Source organism: Lissotriton vulgaris, chromosome 3_1 (assembly GCF_964263255.1).
Source record: "Lissotriton vulgaris chromosome 3_1, aLisVul1.2, whole genome shotgun sequence".
Lineage (NCBI taxonomy): Eukaryota > Metazoa > Chordata > Amphibia > Caudata > Salamandridae > Lissotriton > Lissotriton vulgaris.
The window spans coordinates 1,097,975,671-1,098,002,791 of record NC_141689.1 but is presented as its reverse complement, the minus strand read 5'-3'; the positions used below and the strand labels follow the sequence as shown (position 1 = coordinate 1,098,002,791).

At 42.0% G+C, this 27,121-nt stretch overlaps 1 protein-coding gene across 1 annotated transcript in view; it reads right to left on the bottom strand.

Moving 5' to 3' along the window:
• The window catches only part of LOC147727483 (proepiregulin-like), a 128,164-nt gene that overhangs the window by 6,436 nt on the left and 94,607 nt on the right, over positions 1-27,121 (bottom strand). The window contains exon 4 of the mRNA XM_086961557.1: positions 11,019-11,171. Within this exon, the coding sequence (XP_086817683.1) occupies positions 11,019-11,171 (153 nt within the window). The remainder of the gene's footprint in view (positions 1-11,018; positions 11,172-27,121) is intronic.

Genomic DNA, 27,121 nt, shown 5'->3' with positions numbered 1-27,121 from the left:
TTCAAATACTCTATACAATTCAAAGCACAGTACATATAGTTTTGATTTCAGTGCAAAGTTTTAATATTTGATATTGCATTGAAAGTTCTCCGCTTTGAGCACTGTGAACAAAAGTGTAAGCCAGAATGAAGGTCCTAATCCTAGAGCCTTCCAAGTGATGGCAGTTGAGAAGTAGCCAAAGATAGCAGACACGTGCTTCGTTACCACGCGTAACTTTCTCAAGGCTTATTTCCTGTACTGATAGTTTATCACAGTGAAGAAATTTGAATCAATTGCCAAAGTGATGTATAGAGGTATTTGATTGGTCTTTATTTTCCATATTGAATTTCCAACCCTTTGGGAAATTTATCTCAGATGCTGGATCAAGCGACAAGCCTATTATTAGTGGACCTGAAAAAGTAAACTGATTCAAATTCGCTCCTCCGAAATTCCAAGCCTATCTGTGCAAAATTCGATTAATCCATGTGACATTAGGTCATAAAGGGCATATACGACTAGTCCTTTACATGAAAAGGTTCCTGTCACACAGCAAAAAGGCTATTGGTATGCCTGCAAAAAGGATTATTTGTTAGTGCAACAAGGGCTCTGATATGTCCTTCTAGTGCAGTGGCGTGGTCCGAAGCTCGGGCGGTCCTATCGGTCTCGTGTCTGGCCATGCACCTCTTATGTTGCCCTAAAGACTTGTGCATGTGTTTGTGGCATGTTTTTAATTTCATTCTGGAGGCATTATTACAGTATGTGCATACCTTATTCATGTACTGTTGTTTTTCTCTCTCTGTTTTGAATCTCAATGGTTGGCCGCATGATTTGTATTATTAAGGTACCGCATTGAAAGGTCATCAGTTATTGGTTCATTTTCCATAACCAACCACCCATGTAGATAGTGCATCAAGATGGTTCCTGAAGAATTGGGGAGTGATTTACACACACAGGACAAGAAACATGTTGACCATGACTACACACATATAGACACCTCCGGCCATTACAATCTGTGGTATCCCTATTCTGGATTTAATTGAGACGAGTGAGCTTGCAGATTAAAATTCATTTTGGAGCACCACCTCGCCCAATTTCATTTCTGCTCACATCCTCTCAAAACTACACCACTAGGCCTCTCACACACACCTCACCTATAAGGCTTGGGAAAAAGATCTCCGACAAAGAGCCCCCCATAGGGTGCCCGTCAGGCATTGCAGGACCAGCCTGACGAGGAGTAAGCCCTATGATAAAGCATGACACTCAAATGGGTATTTGAGGGCCCCACTTCCCAAATTGGGGGAAACCCACACTCCACGTCTGAGTAACGATGTTCACCAACCTAGCATCCTTCTTATTTCCCCACCCTACAGGAACTGCATACTCCTTCAGTGCTACATTGTATTTATTGGGGCCTGTATGCTGGACCTATATGCGCCCCTAATCCCTCATTTGTATTGATTATTTCAATTGTAGCCAAACCTATCACCTCGATACACCTAAACTCTACAACTTGGGGATTTTCTCTGTATACCTGGAAAAGCTTTAGGCAGTTAATGGTTCTTGCGGGGGATAATTGCCTGCCTTCAGTAGCCTTTGTGATCACATCAGAAGTTATATAATAGCTAGAATCTTCCATAACTGAACATCAAGTGTAATCAGTAATATGGAGTATGATTAGTCGTGAGATCACAAATGAACTAAAAAGAATAGGGTGGTCTCATAAGAGGACAATTTAGGTCTTAGGAAAGAGCTGCTATACAGTACTTATTTTTTAATATACAATCAAACTTGTTTTACATTTCTGTAGTTCGAGAACAAACAAACTTGTTATGCTTGAGAAGGAGACAACACAATCCAAAACTAGTTGAGTCTTACAGTATTTCTGCTATTTAGATTTTTCCTTAATTAAATTAAGCCTATTTTACAATGTATTTTTGTAGGCCTTGGATTCTGTTTGTTTGCTGATGCGCCAATCATATACAGCAACGAAATCTTGTATAGCAGCATTTGTTGTATGCTATTTGGCTTCATTCTTCAGCTTTTGTACCACAAATACCAGGTTAAAGTTCTTCTTTTGCAAGCTTAAATATCAGCTGCCTGTGCAACATAACCACATTCCATTTTCAACACCTATCTCATCCTGGTATGTTATGCTTCTATAGTAACTCTATTCATATTTACAAACGTCTTAAGGGACAGCTTATCTTTGATGAAACAATCTTCAGTGACAGTACATGAGGACATTTTTGGCTAGTGGTGGTGACAGGACCTTGAAACTGAAATGTTAGATGTCACAACAATATTTTATTTATTTTTATTCAATTCTGTTCTTCTCAATATTTCTCTTACCTCTCTCGTGAAGTCAAAGGTCTCTATCACTACCACTGAAATGAGCTGCTGAGATAGAGCTTCTCGTCTGCCTTTGTTACACTACCATGGGAAACAGCTATACAGGTATGAACAGAGGAAAGCCTGGAAAGATGCAGTGAAGAGAAATACTGCAGTGATTAAGGCAGTTAATTTAAGTACAACCTTGTAGATGAGGTGAGGGAAAGGGACACCTCACCCAAATTACTGTGGAATGCTTTATCATAGGTGTCCCTTTCCTCAAGGAAAGTTAATACCACCTTGAGTGACTCACCCAAATGTGGGAGTTTAGGATAATGTTTTTTTTCTGGGTAAGAACTAGGATCCAGTTGTTTAAAAATGCCTTATGGGTATTGTAAGGAAATGCCTCTTTTTGCATGTTTACCCCCACATATTTGGACTGGTGTTGCTGGTTTTTCGACACGGAGAGTGCACTGGCCCTGCTAACCAGAGCTCAGCGTCAGTGTTATTAACCCATAGAAACAGTATGTCCAATTGGCTCTACCCGATTGGCAAATACTGACTTACTTATAAGTCACTAGAATATGGTACCCAGAGCTTTAAGGCAGAGTACCCACACATGGCTGCTTCTCTGGTTGTGCCACCCTGAGTGTAACAAAGGACAAAATGGCTCCCAGCATGCTACTATAGACTGGAAGGGAAGTGTGTACACTCCCAGTTTGACTTTGCCATTAAAGCCAATGGCAAAGGCATCAGTCCCTTAACACTATATATGACTCCCCTACGGAAGGCCTAGAAAATACTATGGCAGGGCGCTGTATGTTGTTAAGTAAGAGATATATCTTTCATATTTCTTAACAGCAACACTTCAAAATTATATTTTTGCTGGGGAAAGGTTACTCGCCCCATTGGCTAACACAGGGTTACTGGCTGTCATCCCAACCCGGCTAACTTCTGAATGGGATTACCTAACTATGTACTGTAAGGTATCAAATTAATCATGGCATTAAATCCAGCTTGATGCCCAAGTCGAGGTTTTTTGCACTTTTAAAGTTAAGCAACTTTTAGAAAATTGCCACTCTGTGTCCAGCTAGTCCAGTGATACAATAAAAGCCTTAGCTCACAAACAACCCTCTGCTTGCCTAGGGAGATATGTGAACAGCTCCCAGGCTAAAGAACAAAGGCAGTTGCCGCAGAGTGAGGTGTTAGACCCTCGCCCAGGAAGGCCACTTGGGGTGTTAGCCCAAAAGGTGAACTTCAAAGGGGAAGCCGCCTTTGAAGGGCCACCTGCAACAACAATTCCAGACAGTATATCTTTTGTTCCTGCAGACCAATCAGAGACAGGGACAAGGAGGGAAAACCCATCCCAAAACCAGTTTTCCCATGGGCGTGTAGCCCACAGGTTGCCATAACTCTAGAACGGGCTACCAAGCTCCTGGAATCTAAAGAAGGGTCCCGGCATTTTGAGTCTGGTTAGAATAGTGCACTCAGAGATAGCTAGATTCCACCCTTTGCAGGAAACACAGCACTAGGCGAGAGCGGACCCAGTAGCCCATTGGCTAGTGACTGGGTGGTCCCTTCAGGGCAATTTTCTTGGATAAATCTGGCAACCTGCTCGCCAGATCACTCTTGACTTCAAGCAATGACTGAAAAAGGACTGCCATGCTGCCGTCGGAGGGACTGCATCTCCCACACTTTAGACTAGTAAAGTTTGACTGTGCCTGCTCCACCTGAACCAGGAAAAAAGAGGATTCCTGGTTTCATCTCACTTCAGTGACCCCAAGGATCAGGTGGCTGATCCCCTGGAACCAGCTCCAGGGACATAATATCTGAAAGCGTCCAAACCAACAAGTTGGTAGCCACCACAGATGTTTTGTCGCCTTCAGGAGCCAAGAGCACAAAAGGGCAAATCTAAGATAGCCAAAGTCTGCACCTGTGTCTCCTAGAACCCGAAATGCTACCAGAAACTGGATTCATTGCACTCAAGGGACACTAGCCACCAACTATAGATTCCGCCCCAACCGCGGTGCAACAAAACCAGTAACTCACCATTGGCTGGCCTGCTACTGCAACGTAGAGGACATTGAGGGCCTTTGATCACTGTGAGTTGAGTTGCCCTTCATTCCCCTTGGGACAACCACAAAGACACTCCCATCAACCGTACCTCAACTGTAGCATCATTTGAGCATCTTTAGCCTGAATCCCAGGCATCAGGACCACTCTGTTATAGTCTATTGCAGTCATCCTATAGAGCCTGGAACTTGCCCTAAAAATGCTCTGGTGGCCAGGTAACTGTTCAAAGGATCCTTTCTGGCCCCCTAGAGCTTCATTTTCTCAGATTTGGTTCCCCAAGTTGGGCCGGAGTTGCCAAACGAATGCTTTCAAACTTTTCAAAAGTTTACACACTTTTTGTTGACCAATGCTTGTTTGCGGTTACATTTAGAATCATTTAAAAAGTTCTAAAACCTGTATCTTCGGAACACTCCGGTGGATTTTGATCATCATGGTCTCTGAAAATTCATTAAAAATGCTCTATGTTTATAAATTGTTGTTGTGTCTCTTTCTTGTTGTGTGACTTTCTTATTTTGTTGTTTGGTGCTGTTGGATGCTTCACACATTGTTCCTTTGCTAAGCCTTGCTACTCAAAGCCACAATTACACAGGGTTGAGCTTAAGGTTTACAAATGAGCCTGACTGGACCCAAGACAGTTTTTGTGATTGTATTACGTGATAAGGTCCCACAGCCACATCATATCATACACCCAAATCCTCACGGATATACCCAGAGTGTTTTTCTCCTCATTATGTGATTCCCGTTGTGTGGTAAGAGAGATATTTGTGGGATGTTGTGTGAAATTGGGTCTCTAGTTGGCAGAGGTTTACACCTTGTCCAAGTAGGGAGCACAATCCTAGTCAGGGTAAGTCAGATATACAACCTAAATTAACCTGTGCTCACCGTCTGGCAGCTTGGCACAGAGCAGTCAGGCTTAACTTAAGAGGCAATACGTAAGGTATTTTGGCAACACTTAAATTACAGTAATAGTGAAAACACCACAAAGAGATTCCACACCAGTTTCGAAAAATAAAGACTATTATGATGAGTGAAACCGGATCAAAATGAAAAAAATCCAATAAATAGAACTTGAGATATTAATTTTTAAACAATAAACTACAATATAGTGCTTAAAAGCAAATGGCACCTAGGGGTTACTTGAGATCTTGCTGGACCAGAGTAAATCCAAAGTTCAGGCCAACAGCGACGGAGGGTAGGCCGGCTAAAGGACCCCACACAGATCCCACTGACGAAATACCTTGGATGAAGCATGCATCGGCGTAGAAGACTCAATGCGTCGGTTCCGTACCATTCAGTTAGGTGAATGTGTCATTGTTGAGCCTCGCAATCGTGTGCTGTGTCATCCCCATGCCCATTACAATGCAGGCACTGCATTGTCATTGAGCCTTGCATGCCAGTAGCATGTTGTACCTCATACGATACGCGCGCTGCGTCGTCGGAGAGCCTCACAATCAGGTCACACATCGTTGCTGAACCCCTTCTGATGTAGGCGCTGTGTTGTCGTCGAGCATCATAGTCTGGTCCTGTATCACTATTGAGCTGCGCAGGGATGTCCTCAAAAGAGCACTGCATCATTTGTGATCAGCACAAAGTTGTCACTCTGTCGATTTTTGTATAAAAAGCAGCAGAAGAACCCACTTTCAAGGCCCAGGACTGGATTGGCACCTCTTGGCAGGGTAGGAGTCAAGCAGCTGAGAAGGGTTGAAGGAAGTCCTAGATGTCCCTGGAACTTTAAAACAGGAGGCAAGCCAGAAACATCTTAGAGCCTTTAAGTTTTTGGGGGATGTAGAGATGCAGGTCCAGTCTTTCTCACTCCTAGGCAAGAGGCAGCAGGCCAACTCAGCAAAGCAGTTCAGCATAGTGGCAGTTCCTCCTGGCAGCACAGCAGACCTTTTTCTTCCTGGCAGAATGTCCTCAGATCCAGAATTGTACTGAATTGGTTCTTTTGATGTCTTTACTCATACCCAGTTGTGCATTTGAAGTGAGGGAGACTTCAAAGCCTTTGAAGTACACAAGGTCTCTGCCTTTCCTGCCCTGGCACCAGGCTCACTACAGGGTGGGTAATCAGCCCTTTGTATAAGGACAGAACCTCTCCTTTTTGGGTGCAGGTGTCAGCCCCTCCCTCTCTTCCTCCCCAGGAAGAGCCATCAGAATAGAGATAAGTCCTTAGACATATCTAACCCTCCTGTGTTTGTGGCTTTCTAGAGGTAATGTACAAAGCCCAGTTGTCACTCAACTGAGAAGTGTATTCAGAGACAGGCAGAGACACAGAAAGTTTAAAGTAAGAAAATACCAACTTTTTAAAAGTGGCATTTTCAGATTGGCAACTTAAAATCCAATTTAGTTGAGATTTTAAATTTCGAGTTCAAAGACACCAAACTCCAACGGTCTATCTTTTCCCTGTTGGAAACTGCACTTAAAAGATGTTGTAAGGAAATTCTAATGTTAACCTATGGGAGAGATAGGCTACACAGTAGTCAAAAAAACAATGTAAGAGTATTTCACTACCAGGATATGTAAAACTTAAAAGTTCATGCCCTACTTTTTAAATACACAGCACCCTGCCCCCAGGACTGTCTAGGGCCTACCTTAGATGTGACTTAAATGTAATAAAAGGTAAGGTTTGAGCCTGGCAAGTAGGGTAACTTGCCAGGTCGAAATAACAGTTTAAAACTGCACCCACAGGTTCCGCAGTGGCAGGCCTGAGACACGTTTAAATGGCTACTGAAGTGGGTGGCAATATCGGTGCTGCAAGCCCACTAGTAGCATATAATTGCGATTCTCCTATTAACATGACCAGAGAATCTGGATTTTATTAAAGACACAGAGGCTAACATTATACAGGAAGAGGGAGAGGTTCAACCGGTAGAGGCTTCTACCCCTCCAACAACAGACAATACTACCCACAGAGAGGAAGAGGTTCACACGGAAGAGGCTTTCCCGCACGTGGTGCTTCCAACAACACTACTCAAAGTAAGTGCTTCTCCTTCTTCTTCCCCTCCAAAGGTCCGGGGCAGGCTCAAACATTTCCTTCACGTTTGGGACTCCTTGACACAAGAACCATGGGTTCTCGAGACAGTCCAGGGTTTCAAAATATATTTCATAGAGATCCCATATCAATCTTTTACCCCCAAACCTCTGGTTCTTCCTTTAGAACACCTAGAAATCGTCAAAGAAGAGGTTTCTTCTATGTTGAGGAAGGGCACTATAATCGAGGTTCCATGGTCTCAAAAGAATTTTGTAAGCACCCTTTTCCTAGTCGAAAAGAAGGACAAGGGTTGGCGACCGGTAATAAACCTTCCGGAGGTAAACAAATACCTCATCTATCGTCATTTCAAGATGGAGGGCATCCATCTGCTCCTGGACCTTCTCCTCCAAGAAGATTGGTTGGTCAAATTGGATTTAAAAGATGCCTATTTCACCATACACATGGCAATAGAACATCAATCCTTTCTCCAATTTATTTGGGACGATCGCCTCTTTCAGTTTCAGGCCCTCTCTTTCGGGCTTTCATCCGCCCCTAGTGTTTCACCAAGGTGATGAGAACGATAGTATCCATCCTGAGAGCCAGAGGTATTCGTCTCATCATCTACTTAGACAATATCCTTATCATGTCCCAATCTCATGCACAGATTTTAGAAGATCTGCAAACCTCCATGAACCTCATAGAGGATCTCGGATTCATTATAAACAGGGAAAAATCCATCCTTTTACCCTTCAAATCTCTGGAGTTCCTAGGCTTCACTGTGGACACCTCCAGCTGTCTCCTCTTACTCCCAAAAAAGAAGATTGCCAAAATTTGCAAAGAGATGAGGTTTGCTCTGAGGCAACAGTCTCTCTCCCTCCGGGAATTAGCTGGACTTCTTGGTCTCCTTTCTTCCTCGATCCAAGCTATCTTCCCTGGTCCGCTGAACTACCATGCTCTTCAGAGAGTGAAAGCCAAAGCTCTCAGATCCGGACTTTGGTACGGAGACCACGTTTCTCTGGACGAACAAGCCAGATTGGAACTTTCTTGGTGGCTGGACAATTTGGATGCTTGGAATGGAAGGGCTATCTTCGGTTCGACTCCGGGCTTCGTTTTAGAGTCAGGCGCCAGCCTTCACGGTTAAGGAGCACGTCTCCTCGACCAGGACACCGGTGGTGTCTGGACCCCCTCAGAGTCATCTCACCATATAAATTTCCTAGAATTGACGGCCGGGCTCTATGCTTTGATGAGTTTCAGGCACTCTCTCCATGGCAGATCCGTTCTCCTGAAGATGGACAACGTTTCTGCAGTCTCATATATCAACCGTCTCGGTGGTACGAGGTCTGCCGGACTATCAGACCTGGCCAAGAAACTCTGGTTGTTCTGCTTGGAACACAAGATCTCTCTGAGGGCAGAATACCTCCCAGGGAAATCCAATCTCTCAGCGGATTGGAACTCGAGATTCTTTCAAGACTTCAGCGATAGGAAACTCGATACCTCTGTTTTCAATTCCCTGGTTCACTTCTGGGGTCCCTTCGATGTGGACCTTTTCGCAAGCCGTTTGACCTTCCAACTCCCTCAGTACTTCACCTGGATGCCAGACCCGGGTGCTCTAGCAGTGAACGCTTTCCTTCAACCTTGGGCTCCTCTCCGCCCCTACGCCTTTCCCCCCTTTGCGATGATCCAAAGGGTTCTGCAGAAAGTGAGACAGGAACAGTGCTCCCTGGTCCTGATAACCCCTTTCTGTCCATCTCAAGCTTGGTTCCCCACAGCTCTGGAACTTTCTTGCTACGTTCCCTTCCTGATTCCGGCTTCTCAAGGACTCCTTCTAAACGCAAACGGAGAAGATCACCACCTGGTTCTCTCAGGGAATCTGAACCTTCTTGCCTGGAAAGTGTCAGGCGATCTAACCAATTGTCTGGGCTTTCGTCATATGCTCTCACTCTACTTGGAGAATCTTGGGCACCTGGAACACATTACAGATATAATACCATCTGGAAAAAATGGTCTAGTTGGTGCTTGGAAAGGGACTTGGATCCCGTGGAGGCTCCTATCGTCAACATAGTCAATTTCCTGGTGGAACTATTTGACAGTGGTCTTTCCTATAGATCCATTAACTGTTTTAGATCTGTTATTTCCGCAGGACATTCTCTTGTCAACGGTAAGACGGTGCGGGAAAGCCTCTTCCGCGTGAACCTCTTCCTCTCTGTGGGTAGTATTGTCTGTTGTTGGAGGGGTTGAAGCCTCTACCGGTTGAACCTCTTCCTCTTCCTGTATAATGTAGCCTCCTTGTCTTGTAATGAAATTTACAGGCCCTGGGTTCATATAGTGCACTTTACCATGGACTTAAGTAAATTAGATATGCCAATTGGAGATAAATAAATGTTACCATGTTTAGAGTACAGAACATATGCAATTTAGCACTGGTTAGCAGTGGTAAAATGTTCAGAATCCTAATGCCAGATCTAACAGATGTCTACTAAATTCAATGATTCAAACATTCATGCACCAACAGGTTTTGACCTGTTTTGATTCCTAATCAGGTCAAAAGCCTTCTTCAGGGTGATAGTGCTTTACAGATCACTAGCTATCTACAGTGATCTGTCATGAATGTGTGTTAATATTTGTGATGATGCCTATCGCTCTCATACCAGAGGTTTTGCATCAAGAATACCCTACTTAGGGTAATAGCTGCATCTCGATCACCAGTGTGGGCACTTCCCTGTAATCAAACATTCCTTATAAAGGCGAACACCAGAGGAGGAGGGATAGGTAAAAATACTGGCACCAACCCTTGACAAAGGTGTTCTACTTCAAAGCAATTCATGTGATGGCAGTGCTTACTGATAATATAACCTGGCACAAACGAAGAAGTGCTGATCCAAATAGGAGGGAATGGGCTGGTTCTGCTTCAGATTTTTCCAGTATCAAAGGGAAGTGATCAGATATACCAGCAAACTTCCAATCTTTGCTTGTAACTAAAAATATGTCCGCCCTTCAGTTGACTGTCACTTCATTGCCTATTACTTCCTTCTATTTTCTGGTATATTCAATCACATGCTTCTATGGTCCCTGTCATACCTAATGTTAGAAGTTGAGGGGGAGTAGTCGTCTGGAGGAGCATATTCAGGAGGGAGCTGGAACACAGAGATGAGAGGGAGGTATAAGTGTACTATGGTACGTGCGCAGTCTTACCACAGATTCAGGAGTAAAACAGTTTAATAAATTGGATAGAAATGTCTTTGAAAATTAGAAGCATGTACAAGGTATAGATTGGTTTCAATAAGAGCGTTTGCATATTTGGGCGTATAGTTCCACTCTTCAGAGTACAATTCCTGGGAAATATATACTCCGATGAAGCATAATTGAATTTCTCTGTAATGATTATATGTTACTATGTCTGTTTGTTCTCTATGAAACCAAATAAACAAAGTTTTTTTTTAAAAAAGCACAATTGAATTCCTTTCTCTTTGCTACAAGATAAAGAAAGTTTGACATTTGCCAGATATGAGCTTCAACTTTCCTTGACCTCATATCAAGCCTGTCACTTTCCTAAATAACTTGTAACGACGTTTCGTCATAACTTCACAGTCACTGGATGCAACAACACAGACTACGAGCCAGGTGAAAGAAGAAGCAAGCAGAAATACCTTAAACAGGAAAGATGACTTACCATTTATACGCGAAGAACGCGCCTAGGGCAAGAACAGTGACAAACGCAACGCTCAGAACTACGGTGAGGACCACGTATTCTTCACTCAAGGGCTGACTAACCGGTCCGATTTCCAAATTCATGCATCTTTCACCAACGTAGCCCTTTTGACACCTAAAATTAAAACCAGGCAAAAGGTTAGGAAGCCTGTGGGATATTCAACTACTCATAGCGCAAGGATAGGAGATATTAGAGAAGTCTGAATACAGTTACCAGCTTGTTTTTGTGCTGGTTATTTGATGAAAACCTGCATGAAGTGAGCTACGACTTTCGTACCTATTTGTTTCTCCCCATCCAAAGAATCAAATACACTGTTTGGGTAGTTTCCTGCCTGGGACAACATACCTCTTAGTGGCGGTATCGGCAACCCCCCCCCCCCCCCCCCCCCCGCTTAGCAATAACAGTCGCGCTGCACAAAATAAACAGTCCACACCAGTTTTCTCGGGAAAAAATAGTTTGCTGCAGGTTTATTAAATACAAGCAGTATGCCAACTTGGGCGATCCAAGGGCTGGCAGCGGTGACTAACCTAAGCTGCTCTTCCCGCCTGATGCGCCAAATTGCACCGTGTACCCTTTTTTTATGTAACATTTTTTGTTAGTTACACTACAAGTGTGCAATAACACTGGTTGCATCACAATGCCTGCTACCTGCTGCTTAAGGCTAGAGAGAAATAGAGAAAGCTTTTTTGGGATTCGGGAATAGCTCATGAGAGGTCAGTTACAGCCTTTAGGGGTCTCATCTATAGACAGTTTCAATAATCTCAAGTTACTAATATGTACAGAAGAATAGAGGGGCATATTATCAAGGTTTTTATCTCCGCTTTTTTGGCTTTAAAAGTCAAGAAAGCAGAGATAAAATGATCTCCCTATCAGCAACAGGGTGCTAACACGCAAATTTGCATGTTAGCAACCTTTTGCTTTACGCTTCCCCTTGCATCTCTAATGAGATGCAAAGGGGGTGTTCCAGAGAAAAATAATAGGAGAAATGTTGTTAAGCGACATTTCTCCTATTATCAAGGATTTCGCTAACCCTGTTAGTGATAAAAAAAGCAGTGCTAACCGCGGTTGGCACTGCTTTTTTTTACACCTGGTATTTTCCTGACTTAGCCATGATATCCTATGGAAGGTGGATATCATGGCTAAGTTTGTGAGCCCCTATCATCAAGCTAACGCCAAACTTCGAGAGATTATCGTTGGTTTTCCAGTGATAATCTCTCAATTGGCAGTTAGCGCGAGGATTTTTATCACTACTGAGATAAACCTTGCTAATAGCAAGTTATCTCTGCGATGATTTCCGGCGATGCTTAGCGTTAAAAAATTTGTTGCTAAGCATTGTTAGCGATAAATATCTCTAAACGTTGGTAATATGCCCCAGAGGGTTTTAGTCAGCCCTCTTCAGTCATTGGCTGCAGACATTTTTTAAAGGCTGCCATTGGCTGGTTGGTCGGTGCTTAAAAGCTTGACACTTCGTGGAAGATTAGATGGGCCATAAACTCTTCTGCAGTTATAATCTTGCCACTTTGCTGCCACCCCTCTTGTGGTTATTATGAATTATCCACAACCCTCCAATTTACAATGCAGGAAGTGATTCCCCTCCCTCCAGTATCGGGCTCCACCTTTCTCTGAATTAGGTATTGCTTCACAAGCACTAGCAAAGCCAAAACATTCCAAAATTATCGCCATAAATCCCCGTGCATTTAAATAGCCATTTCGTAATGGAGTTTTAAAAATCAAACTCTGAGTACAGGAAAAGGTGCCTGAAACTAATGAAAATGTGGCAATGCATATTTAGTGAAACATTTGGCACAACACTGGCATCTATTCGACAAGCTTAATGTTGCAATTACCGATTTATTTTCTGTGTATGTACCCACCATCTTTAGCTGTCTATACATGAGCATATGAGAAATACCAAAAAAAGCAGGTAAAAACGGTGGTTTCATGCGAATATCACTTGCAACAGATAGGGACTGTCCTAAAACTCTGCAGTCACAAGGCTAGAACACGCTGCCGTTTCCCAGACATCAAAAACTCGCTCCTTCACTTTCCTATCCCAACCGTTAGCAGTAGCATCCTCTGCACGGCTAGGTGATCATGTGGGGAACAGAGTAACTTTCCCTCCGCTTCTCCAGCCCCTCACTCTAATGTCTCCAATTAAACCAAACAGGCAAGGCCATACAAACTGCCAGAAGAGCAACAAGGTGAACGAGCAGGCAGATTGACTTAATGCAGAGGGGTGAAGGGGGCGATCTAATCAAAATATTAACTTAAAAATGAGAGGCACTATTAGTAATGATTTCAAATAGAGAAAAACGCTGCATGGAGATGCCCATTGTTTTCTCACCTCAACTTGGAATTCAATTTGTATCAAGGTAATATCGGTACTCAACAGTACCATGAGGTGGTATACCCTGGAATGCCATAAGAGGTAGAGAGAGAGAGACAGAGAGACAGAGACAGAGACAGAGAGACAGAGACAGAGCGAGAGAGAGAGAGAGAGTGAGCATGTGTGTATATGTGTGTTTGTGGCATATGTGTTTTTGATAATGTTGTTGTGTTTTGGTGATTTGTGCAGCCTCTAGGAACAGAGCCTGGGCTTGTTTTACTGAGTGCACAGAATTCGTTGTCAGGAAGCTTCCATGCCCTGCAGCTCAGACAGGACTGATACTATCTGCAGCAGTGCTCTGAACGTTTAAAACATATTTTTCTTGGCTTAAAAGGCTCTGGGAGGGGTATTGCTAAACTGACACACTAACTCTTCTGCTATTATTTTTATGACTGACAATCATGTCTTCAAGGTAATTATTTACCATTGTTGGTGGAAGCATTGCTCACTTTTCTGGGCCAAGGTGCTGTGAGCAGGGGACAACCATGTCATGTCAGACTTAGCAGGGCAGAGTGGTTCTTTGCTTTAACTTGGTATCCACAAAATGGTTAATGAAAAGATTGTCTTATGTGCTATGCTTTACGGATTGTGTAGACATTTGAGAATGTCGGATATAACGACTTACCAATAAGCAAGGTCATAAACTTAAAATTCTCTTACATACAGGCCATCTAGGTGTGAGGTGTGTCACGATTAGTGTGGGGCACTTTTATCTAAATGTAGTCAACATAAAACTACTTGCCTATGTCATTTCCCTTTCCTAACTATATTTTCTTCAGGCTTTCTTCCGAAAATAACTTTAGGAATACTTATAACCCACTCCATTGGCATGTTTCAGTAGCCATTGTGGTTCTCGCTTTGGTCATCTGGAATGAGAGAGGGGTTCTGTTTCACACTTTTGCACCTCAAGCCTTAATGTGATCTCTTTTTCCAATACATTTCCATACATGGTCCTCTTTCATATAGGTATGAGCCAGTCTAGAGACAGAGTCCTATGCCTGCCTGTGGAGAACTGTGCTCCGAACAAGAAGCACAGCTCTATCAAAGGGACACACACACAGATACGTTAAACAGGATAAATAGGACTCCATTTCAATATCCAGGGGGGTTGAGATTCTTCTTCTAAGACCTTTCAAACTGCTAGAAATGTGCCGCTGTTCTTACATCGGTGAGCTACACTTGCCAAATTTACATGGACCTGTGGTGGACTAGCACTCACAACAACTCACTGAATGATGACTTTCCCTCACCCACCTTTCTGTATGTTCGATAGGGAAGTTGAAATAGCCCCTTGGTTCTGCTCAATATCCATGCATGGTTGTGTAGATTATGGAGTTTCTGCAAAAGCAGATATTTATGAAAAGATAGCTGAAGTGGCAGGTGTATGCTCACGGTCAGCTCAGCAAGTCGGAATAGCAGACTCTGAGGTCAAGCCGGGGCTACCAGGTTGAACTGTACTGGACCTTTCTTGTCCCTCCTCTGGATCATGGATGTCATTTAGGGGTCACCCGGGGCAGCAGATGTGACCCCTGGCTTGCCCCTTGTGATCCATAGCACTGCTTTTGCGACCCTTGACTTATGAGGTTGCGAAACCATCACCTTATTTTTCTGCCAATTTTTTTTTTACACTATTTTTCAATATTAGTGTAAGAAAAAAGGCATTAATATTGTAAGCAAAAAAATAAAAAATTAAATGTAAGTAGTGTGCGTGCCTGTGGGTGAGAGTGTGTTTGTGTGAAAGAGAGTGTGTGCTTGTGAGTGTGCATCTGCATTTGTGAGTTTGAGTGTGTGTGAGTGAGTCAGTGACAGGTGGTGAGTGAGAGCCAATGACAGATAGTGAGTGAGAATAAGTGAAATTAAGTGTCAGTGAGTAGGAGTGAGTCAGAATATGTGTCAATAAGAGTGAGTGCACGAGTGAGGAAGTATGAGTGAGTGATACTTGGAGTGAATATGAGTGAGAATGGGTGTGAACGAAGGAGAGAGAGAGTGAGTGAAAGTGTGTGAGAATGCTGTCAGTGCAAGTGAATATGAGTAAGTATGATTGAGCTAGAGTGAGACTGAGTGAGAGTGTTTTTGAGTGAGTGCAAGAGTATAAGTGAGAATAAATGAGTGCAAGTGAGAAGGAATGATGGAGTATGGATGATAATGAATGTGTGTGAGTGAATGTAAGTGAAAGTAGTGAAAATGTGATGTTATGCATGCTAGTTGGCCCTTTTCAAGCTAACCATTCATGGCAAGAAAAATAATCCATACGAAACCAGGATTACAACGACACCCGCACAAAACCCCAGAGCCACCCTGAACATAACCTCCTACAAAAACTGCATTGTTCTTATTCAAGCAGCTAATGAGGACATAGAACAATTCGACAACTACTTTTTCACTCTAAAAACCCACACCAACACTACACACAGGGTCCTCCAGGACCCAACCATTCCCTCTGTCCCTACATCTCCTGAATCTCAGCGGGATCACTGACATAATATCGAGGGACATAATATCGACTATCAAAAATATCGTTGACAAAATATCGACAGACAGAATATCGAGTTTGTATCTACAAACAGGTAAGTACAAAAATATCGAGTAAAAAATATTGTTTACTAAAATATAGTTTATAAAAATATCGACTTTATTAAAAACAATGTTAAATTAAATATTAAAAATTAATTACTAAAATATACTTAAAAATACTTAAATTAACTTATAATAAGTAAATAATTAATGAAAGTTATAAAAAAGAAATGTATATCATATTTGTTAAAACATATATATATAGTAACATAATATAATTAAATAATATCCAATATTATTACCGTACAATAGCGAAAGTGTAAAAATTACTATTCCCACTCCTGAGAAAGCAACAGTAGGGAAAGCGTTGGATAGCATAGGGATAAAAATTACTATTCCCACTCCAGTGAGTAGAACAGTAGGGAAAGCGTTGGATAGCGTAGGGGTTAAAATTACTATTCCCACTCCAGTGGGTGCAACAGTAGGGAAAGCGTTGGATAGCGTAGGGGTAAAAGTTAAAATTCCCACTCCAGTGGGTGCAACGGTAGGGAAAGCGTTGGATAGCATAGGAGTAAAAATTACTATTCCAACTCCAAGGAGTGCAACAGTAGGAAAAGCGTTGGATAGCGTAGAGGTAAAAATTACTATTCCTACTCCAAATAGCGCAACAGTAGGGAAAGCGTTGGATAGCGTAGGGGTTAAAATTACTATTCCCACTCCAAAGAGTGCAACAGTAGGGAAAGCGTTGGATAGCGTAGGGGTAAAATTTACTATTCCCACTCCAGTGGGTGCAACAGTAGGGAAAGCGTTGGATAGCGTAGGGGTAAAAATTACTATTCCCACTCCAAAGAGTGCAACAGTAGGGAAAGCGTTGGATAGCGTAAGGGTTAAAATTACTATTCCCACTCCAGTGGGTGCAATAGTATGGAAAGCGTTGGATAGCGTAGAGGTAAAATTTACTATTCCCACTCCAGTGGGTGCAACAGTAGGGAAAGCGTTGGATACCGTAGAGATAGAATTTACTATTCCCACTCCAGTGGGTGCAACAGTAGGGAAAGCGTTGGATAGCGTAGGGGTACAAATTACTATTCCCACTCTAGTGAGTGCAACAGTAGGGAAAGCGTTGGATAGCGTAGGGGTAAAAATTATTATTCCCACTCCAAAGAGTGCAACAGTAGGGAAAGTAAATACTCCATATATTATTTAAAAAAATATAAATTAATATCTATAAAAAATTATTTTAAAGTAATTACCAATTTAATATAATATAATAATTAATCTATTAAAATTACTAATTAACATTAATTATTACAATTAGTTTCCTATTATTTAAATTATTACACATTAACAATTAATTATTTAAGAATTAAAAATTAATTAACAATTAATTCAAATGAAATACAATTAAATAAATTTAATTATTTAATTATTATAAATAAATGACTTTTCACCCTATTCCCCTATAAACCCACAAACCGCTACAGAAAATAAATTAGTAAAATTAACATAATTAGCAAATAATCAATTAAATTGAATTAATTGGCAATTAAAAATGTATTAATTACCCATAAAAATTTAATTAACAATTAATTCTAAATAAATACCAATAAACAATTTTACATATTTAATTAATTATAATTAAATTACTTCCCACCCAATTCCCCTATAAACCCACAACCCGCTACAGAAAATAAATTAGTAAAATTAACATAATTAGCAATTAATCAATTATTTAAAATTAATTACCAATTAAATTTTTATTAATTACCAAATATAAATTAATTAACAATTAATTAAAAATTAATACCAATAAATAAATTTACATATTTAATTAATTATAATTAAATTACTTCCCACCCTATTCCCCTATAAACCCACAACCCGCTGCAGAATTAAATTACGCAAAAATTAAAAAAACAAAATTCATTCATTAAAATTATAACATAAATACACACTTTTCACACATATAATAACATAAAAAACACTATAAAAAATTCGATATTATTAAAAAATCGATAATTTTAATAACCTATATTATATACTTCGATATTTTAACTTTCTATATTTTTACCATTCGATATTACATTACTTACCTTAAAAACGATATTTTTGATGTCTATATTCTGTCCATTCGATATTTTGGCCATTCTATATTTTATACTCGATATTATGTCCATTAAATATTTGTTGACTCGATATTTTGACTGTTCACCATCTCAGCGACCCTCTCCCTTACCTAGAACCTTCAGAAGAATCAGCAACAACTCACCTCCCTCTGAAATCATACATCTGACACACTTAGCTAGAACCATCAACAGAAACAACAACAACGTCCCTCCCTTAATACCCACTTGCAGTCCCTCCTCATTTCCACATTACTCCACCACCCCTATCCCCCCTATCCCCACAACCCTCTCACCCCCACAACCCTCTCCCGTCCACCGGCGAAACTCACCACAACAAGGCAACTCTAACAAATCATAAAAAAGCCCCCAGCACACGTATACCCATCTAATTCTCGCCTACCTCTCTCCCAACCACTCAAACCTATCACACTGCCAGCACAGTCACCGAACCCCCAAACAATACTATTCCCAACCCGCTCTGCTCACCAACCCTCCCTCCCCCCTCTCATCAATCTGAAAGAAACTCACTCGAAACCCATACCAACCTCACTTCCCGGAACCTACAAAACATTATACTAGAAATTAGAAACATACTACAACTCGCAGAAAACTCTCTCTGTAAACTCATTCATCTTGAAAACTCTCTAGCCGCAGCTAACAGCGCTATAAATACTATCCCACTGCCTCTGTCCAAGCTGCACCTACGCACACGCAAACTTCCCAACTACTTAACAAACTGGGAAATCCAAGATTTACTACTTCTCTATGAAACTCCTACTTGCCCCATCACAAATAAGGAATAATTCTCCATTCTCCCAATCCCCATCAACCCAAACAGAACTTCCCAAATGAATCACAGAAGGATAAACAAGAATAACCTTCTAAGAATATCCCCCTCCCTCGAAAATCACGAGCCAACTTTAGAGAGTGCGTCAACCCAGATCTCCTGCCTTCTACTAAAATGCCACTCGGCCCAAAAACATGCTTCTGACATCGCCGATCTCATCCTAAACCTGAAAATGGAAATAATCATCCTCCCGGAAACTTGGCTTACGGAATCATCCTTGCCATGCCTAGACCTTCTAGTTCCCCCGAATTATAACATCATAAGACTAGACGGATGCCACAAAAAGGGCATCGCCTGCCTACACCGATCCGAGATCACAATCTTGAAGTTTCACTCCGATCCCCTGGATTCTTGTGAATACCTAGGGATCTCCGTAAAGTCCTCGGACAACCACTCCCACAAATGACACATACTCTACCATGCCCCAGGTAAGAATGCAGTATTCACAGAACAACTGATGGAAATCATCATTACGAACTCATCCCCTCATTCCAATGACATATACCTTGGCGACTTCAATCTGCACTTTGAAAACCCCCTAGACAAGCAAGTCAATGCCCTCAAAACCTTCCTAGCAGACTATTCACTGACACAAGTCATCTCAAAACCCACTCACTCCAAAGGTGCTACACGTGACTGGATCTTCTCCAAAGAAAAAATCTATATCAATCACCCCTTGTGATTGGTCAGACCATTACACCATTACCTTCCTAATTTCTTCCCCTAGAAAAAAACGTACTAGTAGCAAGTCAAGACTAAACACTGGACAAGAGAAATGAAAAGCATCAACAGGAACAACCTAGCTTCCCACTGTGAGCAAGTTCTCACTCCACACAATAACATGTCAGACATGAATGACCCCACTGCTCACTACAACTCCACGATTACCAAAATGTTCGACCACATTGCCCAACCAACACTCAAAAGAATTCCGGAGAAAGACAAAAACCCATGGTTCAACGGAGCCCTAATGAAAAAAGACGCATACTAAGATTAACTGAATGCAAATGGAGACAACATTCCCCCCTTCAATTCAAACTACTAAGGAAATCTAGAAAATTCTATAATAAAAGCATTCTACAACCAAAAAAATACTTCTTCAGATCAGAACTAGACAATGCCAAAAACAGATTGAAGAAATTCTTTGAAATGCTAAAACAACAATCTAACAAATTGGCCAAAACTGCACTCTTAACTATGAAATCACAGATTAGTAGTGAAGAATTCTCCTCATTCTTTACAGCCAAAGCCAACTACCTCCAAATCAAGCTAAGGGTGGCAGCTACCAACTCAGCCTCCCTAAAGAACATACAAGATGAAAATCCCAAACAACTGAATCTACCTCTGCTCAAAAATCTCTCTCACTGGTCTACTTTCAAACTTTACGATCTCAGTGACATCACCAGAACATTAGCAGCTACCCAACCCAACAACCACTTCACTGACCCTGTCTCCTCTAACAGCCTATCCCACATCCACCATATTATCTCCCTTCTCTGGACCAAAATCATCAATGCTTTGCTAGCGCAAGGTCACATTCTGGACTGCCTAAAAACTGGTAAAGTCACCCCATCCTAAAAAAGCCGACAGCAAACACCTCCAACCCCAATAACTTGCGACCTATAACCAACATTCCCATGCTAGCCAAGCTCCTGGAAAAATGCGTTCAGCAACAACTGAACCAACACATCACAGATTTCAAACTACTGAACAACTGCCAATCCAGCGTCAGATCCGGCCATAGCACAGAAACAGCCATTCTGCATATAGTAGAGGATGCCCTCCTCTCCTTGACAGGAATGAAACCTGCTTACTAGTCCTGCTCGACCTCTCATCAGCCTTGGATACCGTCAATCACGACAAAATGCTAAGAAGACTGTAAAACAGGATAGGTTTATCTGGCACAGTCCTTCCATGGTTCCAATCCTTTCTGGAAAACGGAACACAATCGTTCATGGTAGACAAAAATATTTCTCCCTCCTCACCCAACCAACTTGGAGTACCACACGGCTCCACCCTATCCCCCAGGTGATTCAACCTATATGTCGAACCACTAACCAAACTACTCCAGCAAGGAAATATCTCCTATCACATGTACATGGATGACACTCAGCTTTACATCAAGATCTCATTGAAGAGCTAAAGATGATGGGTCAAGCTCTCGAAAAGACCGTCCGCTGGCTAACAACAAACTTCCTCAAGCTAAACTTGCAAAAACCAGAATTTCTCTTAATCTCCCCCCCTAAAAGCTCGCTGGAAATAAAGGAATGGACCAAGATGATCACGGTCTTGAATTGCACACCAACTCTGGTGGACTCCACAAAATCGCTTCGAATTATACTGGATAAGAACCTTAACATGCAAATGCACATCAACCTGTTGGCCAAAAATGCCCGCTTTCACTCAGCTTTCTCAGAAAAATGAAACCATTAATCGAGATCCGTGACTTCAAATCTACAGTTCAGGCTTTAGTTATTTCAAGATTGGAGAACGGATGTACTAGTCTCTCAGGGCTTCCCAAAATCTCAACTGCCCCTTTAAAAGCCTTTCTCAATTGAGCAGCAAGACTCTTAACAGGATCTAGGAAATTTGACCACATATCTCTACACCTGAAGGCACTCAACTGGCTACCGTATGAAGCCAGAATCCAACTAAAGATGGCGTGCATCACTCATAAAGCTCTACACCACAACACCCCCCTGTATCTATCCCAAAAACGTACCTTATCGGGAGGAAACAGACACTCTAGGAGCGCTGACATCCTACTCCTGAAACCCTCTCGTTTCAGCAACAAGAAATCTCCTGACAGAGCATTCACCTGAGCGGCACCAAGAATATGAAATTCGCTACCTCTGCACATCATTAAAATCTCATCTAAACCACTATTCACAAGGGAAGCAAAATCATTCCTGATGAGCAAGTTCCTCCCTTAATTCCACAAGGCACTGAACCAGTCTCCGACTTCGAACTTGTTTCCTCACTCCCGTTAATGACACCTTCGCCTCTATAACAGATGCGTACTTAAACTTGTTCCTACTGTTACATGCTCATTGCTCTACCTGCCTAACCTTGTAAGAATTATTTTGATACTGTATCTGTTCTGTTGTTTTGCAAAATGCTCTATACTCACTCTACTTCCTTTGTAAAGCGCTCTGATACCGCTATAGAAAACTCAAATTCTTGACTTATAGAGGCACTCATGGAAAAATTCGACCACTGGCATATTGGAGGCAATTGTTAGCATAACAGGCACATATGAAAAATACTGGTACTAGCATACTGGAGGTAAATCATGGCCTAATGGCCAACCTTGGAAAACAATTGGCACACATGGGAAAATTGTTGTGGGCACCCATGGCAAAATGCTGCTTTAAGCTCATTGGAGATACTTCTTGGCATAAGGGAGAAAAACCATGGCATGTGGGAGGGGTGCAACCATGACAAAATTGTTTACCTGATTTACTAAAGGTCATTTGACATAAGGGTAAGGGGATTTTTGACATGAGGGGGCATCCATAGAACATTCCCAAAACAAATAGTGTGAACTCCTTCAGAGCGTCAGGTTTCAGTGGCTTAGTACACCTTGAAACAACTTGAATAGGAATGAGTGCCCTTTCAGAACATTTGGTGTTTTTGCAAATCTATGTGAAAATTAGGCTTTTTAAAACACTCTTTGACAATTTTTTTTAACTAGTTCTCATTGTGGGATTCCCTTGAGCGCACCGATAAGAGGTCTGGCTCACTGCAATTAATTGTAAAGATTACATCCCGCCACTTTTGTTAAAAAAAATATGTAAGCATTTTTTTGGGGGTACCTCAAAACAAACACTGTCAGTATTAAGTAACAATATAGCCCAGACACTGAAAAGGGGAAGCATGTAAACAGTCTAAATTAAAAAATAGAAAGCATCAAAATGTTTTAAGTCGATGATAATAGAAATAGATAATAAGTAAAAAGAGCCAGTATAGATCTTAGAACACACAAAAGTGACTGGGACAATAAAAGACTAAAATATAGGTGACATCTCCTATAACATTTTCCCAAAATAAAGAAACCGACATCCACAGGGTTGACATATCGGGTGTACATATCATCAAAAAATATCAAGATCAGTATCTGAAGCACAGGTGTAACAAACGTAGCAAATGTATATGTCAAACAGTGCTGGTTAAGCGCAAAGGCCTAAATCCAGGGAAAGGAGTAGGGGTGATTGAATGAATAGGTGTAAAGGGCAACCAACACGGCTGCATATTAGAAGTCTTGGAATTGGAGGAAAGTGTCACGGTGACCTCAAAGTGGAGCAGTTGGTCTTGGAGTTTGTATATGCATCGCTCGTATGTGGCACAACAATATAGTTCAATGAACCACTCTTGAGGAGTAGGTACATGAGAGTATCGCCAGCGCCTCAAAATACACACCTTCCACACCATCAAAGCAGTTATCCACCTACGCCAATGGGATGTAGTATCATCTATGTCTGTAAAGTTGTACAGTATGGCCAATTTGGTGGAGTGTGTAATGGTGATAGAGCTAGTGTTGTGTAATGCTCTCCTTATCAAGAGCCAATTGCATGTAAAAATAGGGCAGCACTATAGTATGTGGAGAAGCTCATAGTCAACGGTCTGGTAAAGCCAGCAGTTATTATGTGGTAGCAGACAAGCTTTTTGAAATTTGTAAGGGGACCAGTCCAAGTCATGTAACACCTTAAAGTAAGAGAATTGGAGTTGTTCTTCTCAACGTGAACGATCACGCAATTCCATAATCTCCATCCTGTTTCTCCCAAGTAAACTAGTCCCAGTTGGTCATTCCAGTAGATTTAAGGACTGTAATGTAGTGTTGGAGTAGACATGGTCAATAAGGATCTGGCATAAATTTAAAACGGTGCCTCTAGAAAGCCCCCATTTTAAAGATATTTCAAACTGGGCAAGTCCGTAAGTCTCTTCCCAATCTATCTCATAGAAAGTGCCATATTTACCAATATCTCCAATAGTTGGACCAGGGTAAGTAGACGTTTATTTGAAGTAACGCAAAAGATCAGAAAGTAGCTCCACTAAGGACATCTCCAATTGTCAAGAGTGCTTTGGACCTCCATATTGCCCTATGCGTATGTCCTCATTCAGCTGGAGTTGTGACTCCCTGTGCATCAGACTATCAATCCCCAGATACAGGTGGGCTTCTTTCCAAGATTTCCGCATAGCTCATAATGTGGGGAGCAATGGGGATACCGGGAGAGGGTAGTGTCATAGAGAAGATCCACTCCTGCAGGGGCTTGAGTCAGTGCATGCTCTAAAAGCATCTATTGAGGTTGTGTGTCAACAGGCAAAGAAATGTGGACCAACTGAGATAAGTAGTGAGCTAGATAGTTTATATGCATATAAGGAAACTGGAGGCCCCCATCTTACTATTTGCATGTAACCGGGCAGGTTTAAGTCTGGGTTTTCTACCTGCCCAAGCAAACTGCCCAATACATTTATTCATGTTCTGGAGTATGTGTGAAGGGATATGGAGGGACAACATGCCCAAGGAGATAGTTAAATCGTGTTATACTGCAGAAGGTGCACTGGGACAGGGACAGACTAATTTGCATGTAGCCAGGTTCTGAGCTGGGATGGTGCAGTGAGCTAAAAAACGGTGATGGATCAAGCCCTGATCTGTTGACTGGGTAAGAGTATTCTGCTTAATTCAGAAACTCTGTCCATCACCACCCCCTTTTCTGAATCATTCTGTCCACCATAAGCGTGGAAGGGTATACTCAGATGTGAGTCCCTTGCTCATTGCACCATCAGGATTCAAGCAAGCCGGGCCGAAGACGGCTGTAATGCCAGAAACCGGTCCCCGGAAGCTTGTTTCCTTCCCAGTATAAGAATTGGCTTGGTAGTTTAGTTTGCCCTGTTCCCATGATGCACTGGGACAGGGACAGACTAATTTGCATGTAGCCAGGTTCTGAGCTGGGATGGTGCAGTGAGCTAAAAAACGGTGATGGATCAAGCCCTGATCTGTTGACTGGGTAAGAGTATTCTGCTTAATTCAGAAACTCTGTCCATCACCACCCCCTTTTCTGAATCATACTGCAGAAGGTGAGCCTTCATTCATTTAGACATCTTTCCACGAAACTGCAGCATGAGATTCCCGAACAACTCTATTACAAATATCATTGGCCTCTCTGCAAATAGAGATACACCTATCACAATATTGTCATGGAACATACCAAGCTTAAGCGGGAAACTTAGAGATATTGAATGGGGTGCTTTCATCAGCCATTTTGATGTGATAATATTGCAAGAGACATGGGCCTTGGAGAAAACCTTTAGGCAATGATATTCAAACTACAGTGTAGAAGCAGTACAGATCACTGTTCAATTGGCTACTGAATCATCCTCCCTGCCACATTCATGTGCTGCTGCAGCAGGGAGGAAGCAAACGTATTAATATGATGGACAGAGCGCGGAAACTTTACAGACACTCACACCCAGTCTCTATTAAATCCGGGATGAATCCATCATTGCTCTATTGCTCACTTTGCCACTCAGTTCAGCCCCAGCCATATGCAAATCAGTCTTGACTGTGTTCCTAATGGGCAGCAACGGTCCATGCAGGTAACAGTGGTAGGGCGGTGGGGCAGAGTAAGTTTTTTTTTTGAGGGACGATGCCGAGGGAAAAGTAAATAAATAATTAATTTCCCCTCAGTGTCGTCCTTTGAAATCCCCTTTTGCCTGGCCCACCGATGTTACCTGCATGGACTACGGCTGCTCATGGGAACAGTCCAGCCCGAACGGCCAAGCCAAGTCTTCTTTGGACCAGAAACAAGTATCCTGGGACCAGTTTCGGGGCAACACCCCTCATCAGCTAGGCTAGCTTGAATCCAGTGGCAAAGTGAGCAAGGGACCCACGCCTGGGCATACCCTGCCAACTTAGTGCGAGAAAAAGCAAACACAATAAGCTGATGGACGGAGCGCTGAAACTTTTCAGAGACTCAACACCAGTAACTATTAGATCTGGGTTGAATTCATCATCATTATTTTGCTAGCTTCCCCACCCCAGTTCAGACCCAGCCATATGCAAATCAGTCTTGACCTTGTTCCTCATGGGAACAGTCCAGCCCGAACTGCCAAACCAGGTCTTATCTGGACCGTAAACATGCATCCTGGGACCAGTTTCAGCCAGGCTAGCTTGTACATCCTCTTGCTACTGGATTGAAGGCACTGCCAACTAGCTGGGTTTACTACTCCTTCTTTGTGGGAGTAGAGTCCTTTGGCCCATTCATTCTCTAACTGCTACCCCAGAATTCAAACCCAGTGCCGGCCTCCTATGAGCCCCCTGAGACAAAAGGTTTGCATTTGGAAGAAAGTGCTGGTGCTCCCATCTATGTGGTTTACATTACTGACCAGATTTTTTCCCGCCGTGTTTCTTTTTAAAAGTAGTTTATTTCTAAAGTGTAATCCTTTTGATTCAGTGGAAACAACAGGACTGTAACTGTTACTAGTGAACTCAAGGTAAGTCCAAGTGTATCATTTTACCAGCCATCTCAGCGATTGTTTTTAGTTACTCATGTTTATCAGTTCACTGACCACTGTTAAAATACAGAAAAAAACAGCTAATGTATTTGCTATTATGTGCTGCTGATAATACAAACGTATTCCCCTTTAGGCATAAAATGCATACAAACACTTGCCATCGCAAAAGATGTTTTCATTTGTAAAGTAAAGAACCATGGTAATAATGTCAACATGAGCTGCTACCCCACAACTTGTTGGATAAATTGCTCTTTCAATTTGTTCCTATGAATTTCCAGAGCCGAGGGCCAGATGTACGACCCTCCCATTTTGCAAGTTGCAAATTGCGTTGTTTTGCAACTCAGAAAATGGAATGTACAACAGTGTCTCAGACACTTTTTGTGGTTACAGATGTTATCACAAAAGACCTGCCTCATTAATATTCATGATACAGGCGCAATTTGCGACGCTATTGGGAATGGCCAGCACTCACTGGGAGGGTGGCCTACTGGGGTCGGTAGACCACCATGTCTGTGGCTACTTTTTAAATAAAGCAGTTTTTAAAAAAATTTAAACCGTTTTCGTTAAAGGAAAATGGGTTGCATCTAAGAAAGAAAAATGAAATGTTTCTGTTTAATTTTTTAAGTGTAGGCAGTGGACCACAGAACCACTGCCTGCTCGTAAAAAATACTTTAAC